Raw genomic sequence first — 8,910 nt, forward strand, 5'->3', positions numbered from 1 at the left:
TCTTCTCTCAGATCACAGTATGCATCTAAATGCAACTAATGTGTCCAACTGGTTTTTTTTAGGGTTTGATCTTTTGGATAGTTCTGACCAGAACACGCTTCTCTCCAGCGCTTCGGTTGAAGTTATGTTCCTACTCCTAGCTCAACAGTTCTCTGAGAACCCGACAAGTGTTAGCACTGGTAATGATGCACATTATCACATACAATAAATGAAATCTGCTGTCACCATTTTCAAGTGCAGATTTCAAAAGTAATCAACGAGTGCTAAATCTACTCATGGTCTGTTTTAACACCTCCTAATTATCATTCTAAACTTTTCTGAATATTTCAGTGATTAATCATTAATGGGTTAGTTCACTTCGAAATTAAAATTCTGTCATCATTTAATCACTCCCCCATGTCATTCCAAACCCATAAGACTTTCGTTCATCTTTAGAAGGCAATTGAAGACATTTTAATCAAATGTGAGACATTTCTGTCCCTGCAAAAATTAAAATTAAATTAAATCTCTTCATCATATTAAGCGACTGTGTCTCTATAGAAGATGGATTATACCGCTATGTTCATATGGATTTATTCCTTGATCTCTTAATGAAAGCTTTGAGCATCAGAGTCCTGGGTAAATAGACTTTTACTGGAAGCACAGAAATCTCTCAGATTTGATTAAAAAGACTTAATTTATGTTCAGACAATGAACAAAAGTCTTATGGGTTTTGAATGACATTAGGGTGAGTAAATGATGACAGGATTTTCATTTTCGGGTGAATTAACCCTTTACAATAATAGTGTCTGCTGTACTTGTATTGACAGTAGGTCTGTGTGATATGGACAAAAGAAACCTATCACAATTTTCTTTCCGTTTAAATATTGCATCTTTTGCGCCCACAAGTTCGTTATTTCCAATAGAGATATGCAGCTTGCATGGATATTGGGAGTGACGTGCGCGCATATTCCAGGCGCACTCAGTTGAAAACATCTCTACTTTCAGATTTCTGCAAGCGCACGGAGAGTTACCTAACAAGAACTGAGCGATCACTGATCCCAGTGCTTTTTAATTTTCGAAACTGCAGCAATGTTTTGTTAGTTTGTCATCCTATTGATGGTCGCTGAGCAACGACAAAGAAACGCGAGCGCAAAGCGTGTTGAATGCTGAAGGAAGCGATGAGCCTCGCGCTTTCAGATGCAATATCTGACTGACTTACAAATGAATTGATTCTGCGATACATCAGCCTTCCTCTATCCATAGTAATCCCACTCCACAGATGATGAGTTTTTTTGGGCACCAAGTCCTCCTGTGTTGAACTCATCATCCCTGTTTATGCAGCCTATTTGTCATTAAGCTCAGTCTCTTGTTCTCGCACTCTGTTTAGGCACGCTGCATTCAAATAGCATACTGTGGGAAAATCGTGCTGCAAGGCGATTTAAAAATTGCGCATGTTGAAATCGCAATTATGATACGATTTTAATTAATCGCACAGCCCTAATTGACGGTATTTTCAACTGAAATAGAGTGTTGGATTAGGTATCTGAGATGTCACAACTGATTAGATTTATTAATAGTAGTGCTATTGTTACTTCAACAGGTAAATTTTGCTTAATTTTTGACTCACTGAGTATGTTAATAATAATACGATTAAGACAATACTCTGATTAAGAGTCTACCACATAAATCTCCACGTCATCTCACTGAAGTCATAATCCAACTAAACAGAATTCGAATTAAGAACGATTTTCAGGCACATTATTACAGACATGTAAACACCGCAATCAAACTATTACCGTCATGTAGGACTTTCCGCTGCATTTTGCAACATGATAGTCCATACACACACGGTTTGACACTATTCTTTGCATGTACGGAGTCAGTAAAGGACCACAGACACACACACACACTTGCGAAATGCCAAGGTTTTTTCTTTCCAATTGGCGTGCGGTCTCAAATTCCATTAAAACAACACTCCTCCTGCAGTTCATACTCGCATCCAATACCTTAGTTTGTCACAGGGGCATGAACGAGCGCAGGAACATTTCCTGAATGAAAGTGCCAAACTGCAGTTAAAGTCGACAAATTAAAAATGAAACATCCAAATTCACATGAACTTAGGAGGAAACGTGAATAGCCTGGTGACGTACTGACGTTAATCGATATAACATGTAAAACGGGATCATGAGAGGAACAATCAGAAAGCAACTCATGTAAACACCTTAATCATATTATTGTCTTATTCAGATTAAGGCTAATAATTCGATCATTGATGTCCATGTAAATGTAGTCACTGTCATGTTTTCTATCACCAGCTTTATACCCAGCAAATCTGAATAACTCAAACCCTGATTGGGTGAAAACTTTAGAGTCCAAGAATGGGAACAGCCACAGGATACTGACACACTCAGGTAATCTATGTTGATACAATTCTTTTTATTCTAAGCATGCGCTGCTGTTTTGTTATTTGTTTAACATTTGGATGAATTCTGATTCTGTCTGTTTATTAGCAGGAAACATGTTTTGAAAGTGATTCCAAAGATATAACTTCTGTGTGCTGTTATTTAAAGGTCTCGTGAAGTGCTTTGAAATGTGCAGTTTTTTTATTCGATGTGTGACAATCTCAACTGGAAATTGAAGAGAGGGTGGGACAGAGTAACTCCTCCCCTTTAAGAAAACAGCCAATAGCGTTTCATTTTATCACAGCCCTGCCCTTTGCTTTCCATCCAATGAAAAGCAAAAGGGGATTCTTTGTCTTTTGCTATCATTTGTTTGTGTCTCTCTTTTGTAGTAATGGGAAGTTCAGATCATTTTACTGCCTTGGACTTTTGAGTCTCGTTCATTGAGATGAATAAATCTTTTTGAGTCATTTAGTTCAATTTGCCTGATGTTTTATCCATGATTATGTCAGCTCACCTCTTCTGGCATGTCTTCAAATTTGAGTCGTTTGTTCACCTGACACTGACAGTCCCATATAAGCTTAACCAATGTACACAATCTGAGCCAGAAACACCCATGATTAGATCACCTTTTGAGTCTTCTGGTTTTTGAGTCGTCATCATGTGACAGCATGTAAGGAGATGACTCAAAACCGAAGACTCAAGAAATTAATGGATCAAATCTTTTTCCGGCTCTAAATGCATATGATTGGCCTCTGCCTTTCACGTGTTGAATGAACAACTCAAACCGAGGACTCGAAAGATGAACAGATCAAATCTTTTTCCGGCTCTAAATGCATATGATTGGCCTCTGCCTTTCATGTGTTGAATGAACGACTCAAACCGAGGACTCGAAATAGAACGGATCAAATTTTTTTTCCGGCTCTAACTGCATATGATTGGCTTATGTCTTTCATGTGATGAATAATCATCTCAAACTGAGGACTTGAGTGATGAACGGATCAAATCTTTTTCCGGCTCTAAATGTATGTGATTGGCTTCTGTCTTACATGTGATAAACGAACGACTAAAACCCGATTGAAGACTTGGAAAAATGAACTAATTCTACTCCACCTGCACAAATGTGCGCATGCGCGAATGAACGAATCACTCCCTGAGAGGAATCCTCATTCTCATGTCACATAAAAGATTTGTTTAAAAAAACGACCCATCACTACTTTTTTGTAAATTGCTTTGGATGCAACTGCTAAATGAATATTGTAGTTGGGTTGAAGGTGATGTTATTCTTTGACATTTTGAATGATTTTTAGTTTATTATTAAAGCTATCATCATTGGTTTGAAAGGGCCTATAGAGCCTTGTTGAATTTCACATAACATACAGTTGCTATTTTTTCCACCTATAGATGCTGATTAAATTTATGCTCCCATTATCGCATATAAGACGTGCGAATGAAGCAACATTTCCATCCAATGAGTTAAAGAGAACAAAATCGTCACTTCCTGATTAACTGGCACCAGATATCAAAAGTAGAAAAGGAGTTTGCTGTGTGAGTAGAAGTAGAAGCTGCGTGAATCTTTTCTTTATTTAACAAATGACTTGGCCTCAGAAGACGATGCCGAGCACAGACGCTCTTGACAGTTCTGGAGGTAATTAATAATCATCTAATCCTGAAATGGTTAAGGTGTTTCAGAATTGACATTTCAGATGTTTTACAATGTGCTCAGCCTGCTGGTTTGTCCATTATCACGTGATCTCTTATAACCAAATCACATGACTTTTAATGTGCACACTAGAATCGTAGTTTATGTAGTTCATTTTTTTCCTATTGAATAAAAAGTTTATCCTACTCAGTTATACGCATGTTTTTATGTGCATTTTCAAAACTTATGCACATCTTGGAATTTCCAATCAACCATTTTTTTATGCGCAAATTCAAAATAGGTGGATGGAAACATGGCTTGGGAAAATAAAATTGTATGCAAAAATGCATTGACTAAATGTTTTGTTGTCTTTGCTTGTGCTTTATTTCTTTGATCAGGGTTGAATGATGAGCTCTTGAGATCTGTGGTAAATTTCCTTCATAGCATGGTGACGATTGCAGTAACCGAGGCTGAATATGCACTTCTAACAGCGACTGCAGTTTTGTGTTCAGGTTTGTGGATTATGATCAACACATCCTTGACTTATTTCCATGGCAATCTTCACATGACAACACATTTTGTCAGACTATTTATTTGAAGGTTGAACAACAAATTACATCATAAACGTTTAGATTACATGCGTTATATTTGACCTGTTTCTTGAATGTGCGAGGCTTCTGGTGTCATCACTTTTATGCTGTTGTCATGCTACTTTGTATTAAAAACTCACATTTGTTTTCTAATGAAATTTAGCACATTTTATTGCAACATGTAAACAACTTGTGATAAAACCTCCTGGGTGCTCTATGAAAGCATATAGACAAGGCCTGAGCAATATATTGTTTCAGCAGCAATATCGCAATGTATGCATCTGTATTAGTCAAATCGCAACATAAGCAATGTTGAGTCTGGATTATAGTTGACCAGAAGCTACAAAACACAAGATTTGTAGAATCACTGCTAAGTTTAACTATAATAGAGTGAAGGCTTATCATTTGCTTGTGTTTTTAAGGCCTGTGACTGAGCATTTCAAGAGAGTTTATTGTATTTAATTATTTATATAGAATTTATACGATTTATGAAAAAAAAAGAAGAGTTTTTCTTACTTAGAATTTTTGTCTTGTTTAATAATAATATAGAGAGCAGACAGAGTGATGAAGCCAATTATGTTGTGGGGATGGTTAGGAGGCCATGAAGGACAGAGGCCAGTGGGCAAATTTGGCCAGGATGTCAGGGTTAGACCTGGGATTTTTAGCGACCACAGGGCGTCAGGACCTCGGTTTAACATCTCAGAAAGCCGTTCAAGTTCAAATATCTACATTTCAAAGCAAAAAGATAATTTTACTTACCTCATTGGCAGATCATCTAGCTTGTTTTAAAGAAAAACTAGGTGAAAACAAAACACTACTTGATCTAAGAATTTGTAGATTTTTAGACGAAGAAAAGTACGAAAAGCATTTTTGCATTCAATTTTTGTACTTGAATACTGTTAGACTTCCAACAAAACAATCAAAGAGGGTAACTCAAACGTATCGTAATATTTATCACAGAAAAATTTTATATTGCAATATTAGATTTTTTCCAATATCATTCAGCTCTAATATAGACTGAAGAAGGATCTTTTTGGCAGAAAAAAATGTAACGAATCATTTATTGATGCACATTATCAATGTAATATTAATGGGCTTATATGATGGTGGTGTATTAACCATATGCATGAAACGTTTTTTTTAAGCCAGCCAAAAAAATTATAGGGGTGTCACAGTGGGTTGCACAATTGCCTCACAGCAAGAAGATCGCTGGTTCCAGCCTCGGCTGCGTCAATCGACATTTCTGTGTGGTGTTTGCATGTTCTCCCGTGTTCGCGTGGGTTTCCTTTGAGTGCTCCTGTTTCCCCCACAAGTCCAAAAATATGCGCTAAACGGGTAAGCTAAACGGCTGGTCTAACCCTCATGCAGCTTAAATTAAATGTATTTTCACATTTAATTGTTGAACAACTAAATAAATTCTTTTTTCACTCATACATTTTCCTTGGGCTTAGTCCCTTTATTAATCAGGGGTCACCACAGCGGAATGATCCACCAACTTATCTTGTCTTTGGACTGTGTGGGAAACCGGAGCACCTGGAGGAAACCCACGCCAACATGGGGACAACATGCAAATTCCACACAGAAATGCCGACCCAGCCGAGGCTCGAACCAGCAACCTTCACACGCTACCCACCACATTTCTATTTAGTTTTTATATATTTAGTTTTGTTTCACTGCTTTCAGTTTAGCAAAACACAAACACTGAAGACAAAACCAGACAAATACAACAAATAAAAGTAAAAAATTATAAAGTTCAAATCTAGTTCGTTATATTTTCTGTATATGTAGTTAAAATTGCCTGGTTTACTTACACACATTTAATGTAGACAATATCATTTTAATATAATAAATTCTTTGGCTGATGCGTTTGACTGTCAGAGGTCATTTACAAATACTTCTCTGAAAGTCGCAGGTCAGATTTTCCACCACAGAATGACTGCTTATTAATTCTGAAAATGATTATTTGGTTTTGCTCATTTTTTATTTATTTCAGTAAGATTTTTTGTGACAGTTTTTTATTTATTGTGAATTTTTTATTTCAGTTAACAAAAATATTTAAGACCAATAGTTTTAATTTTAGTTTGCTAAAATACCTTTGCTTGACTGCTATTTGTTCTCTGTTGTGAAGCAGACAGGCTGTCTTAGTTTTTCATTTATTCTAAATTTTTACATTTAATTTGTTTCATTGTCCTTCGACTTAATCCCTTATTTATCAGGGGTCACCACCGCGGAATAAATCACTATGTTTTACGCAACCTAAAACTGGCAAACACCCAGACATCCTTACATTCACACACACACACACCACAGCCAATTTAGTTCATCCATGGGGGAAACTGGAGGAAACCCATGTGAACACGGAGAGAACATGCAAACTCCACAGAAATGACAACTGGCCCAGGACTCGAACCAGCGAACTTCTTGCTGTGAGACAACAGCGCTAACCACTGAGCCACCGTGCCGCACCTAATTCATTTCAGTTAACGAACGTTTTTTTTAGACCAACAGTTTTACACTTCCATTTTGTAAAATAACTTTGCTTGACTGCTTTTTGTTCTGTTGTAAAGCAGACAGGCTGTCTTAGTTTATTCCACTTACTGTAATATTTTAATTTCAGTGAACAAAAATATTTTTTTATACTTTTATTTATTTAGTATTTATTCTCTGTTGTGTAGGTCTCAGTTTTTAATTTATTGTGAAATTTTATTTCATTTAATAAAATTATTTTTAGACCAATAGTTTTAGTTTGCTAAAATAACTTTGCTTGACCACTGATTGTTCTCTATTGTGAAGCAGACAGGCCGACTCTGCAAGCTGTGGGATGTGTGGAGAACTTACAGGAATTTGTTCTGGAGCTTCTCTCTCGAGTTTGCTGCTCCTGCAGTCAGGGGACGGGGGCACAGGACCCGCGCCGCTTTGCCAGGCTCCTGGGACGACTGACAGAGCTGAGAACTCTACGACACAACCACCTCACCCTTCTCCCACAGCAACCCTGGGACATGCAGCCCTGAGGAGAGAGATTTATCACATCGGATCTCTGTTGCAACACGCTCATAATTTCTGCCCAGAACAATATCCCAGGACAGGTCAATGTACGGTGGGTTACCCATGTGCAAACATAGTTTAGTAAAAAGTGAAAGAATGTAAGCCTCATAGTGTGATGATTTCTTATATGCATTCAATAAAAAAATGGTTATTTTGTGTTTCAGGGCTTCTTGGTTTACTTTCATAAATGTTTGATTTTGTTCATTTATTAATGTTCACATGCATCTTTAAAATATATTGGTTTTCTCCAGATGGTTCATGTCCATTCAGCTTTTATTCTAGCCAAAAATATTAGGATTTCTTTTTTGTTTTACCTTTGATAATCGTGTTACATGATTTTGAAAGTTATTAATTCATCATCGCACATACATACAGAGAATCCTCTTCCACAAACAGTAAAAGTGAATCATTTATTTATAGCAGCAAAGTCTGTCTGATGTCCTACCCTCACATTTTATCTGACAATGTCCCTATCCTGCAGGTGTTGGCAATGCCAATCACAAAACCAAATGCACAACTCCGTTTTAATTTCCCTATGACCACAATGAAACAATGTCAGTGGATTTATCATGAACTTCTGATGAATGTTTAACTTTACAATTTTAAAACTGAAACCACTTAGCATATTACATAGAACTAGATAAGCAATAACGGTTTCTCTTTTGCGTAGATTTTATCATCTTCCAGGTATTTTTAGGACCAGCAAGAACTAAGTATAGTGCACAATGTCTTCAACTAATTAAAGTTGACTGCTTGCTGTTTTTAACTTCATTCATTTTCTTTTCGGCTTGGTCCCTTTATTAATCTGGGGTCCCCACAGTGGAATGAACCCTGTTTTTTAACTTTTAAAAGATAAATTTCAGAGTTTATTTGAAAATAAAGATCAAGCAAAGAAGTTCAAGTTTACTTAAATATTGTTTTAATTTATAAACTCATATTTTTATCAGTAGAAATGAATACTGTCAGTATTTACTATCCGTAAACGTGAAACAGACGGAGGCAGCACATTAATGCACACAAATACATTATTGCATAAAGTCCATAACACTGGTCTGAGGCTTTACACACTGAAACTATTTTTCAGCTCTAAATATCGTCTGTTATTTTAACAATAAAACACACCTTGATAAATTTGTGTGACATTACCTTACACAGTAGAGAGATCTTTCTTCAGTCATAAACACTGACTCTCTGCTGCCCCCTACAAATACTCGAAGCCAAACAGAATGAGAAAAAAATTCAGCAAAACGTG

At 36.6% G+C, this 8,910-nt stretch overlaps 1 protein-coding gene across 1 annotated transcript in view; it reads left to right on the forward strand.

Annotated features, from left to right (window-relative positions):
• The window catches only part of LOC130233805 (bile acid receptor-like), a 29,770-nt gene extending 21,952 nt beyond the window's left edge, over positions 1-7,818 (forward strand). The window contains exons 8-11 of the mRNA XM_056464022.1: positions 63-179; positions 2,298-2,393; positions 4,422-4,535; positions 7,410-7,818. Coding sequence (XP_056319997.1) covers positions 63-179; positions 2,298-2,393; positions 4,422-4,535; positions 7,410-7,624 — 542 coding nt within the window. The 3' untranslated portion in view covers positions 7,625-7,818. The remainder of the gene's footprint in view (positions 1-62; positions 180-2,297; positions 2,394-4,421; positions 4,536-7,409) is intronic.
• Positions 7,819-8,910: the final 1,092 nt, after the last annotated feature.

This window comes from Danio aesculapii, chromosome 8 (genome assembly GCF_903798145.1).
Source record: "Danio aesculapii chromosome 8, fDanAes4.1, whole genome shotgun sequence".
NCBI lineage: Eukaryota > Metazoa > Chordata > Actinopteri > Cypriniformes > Danionidae > Danio > Danio aesculapii.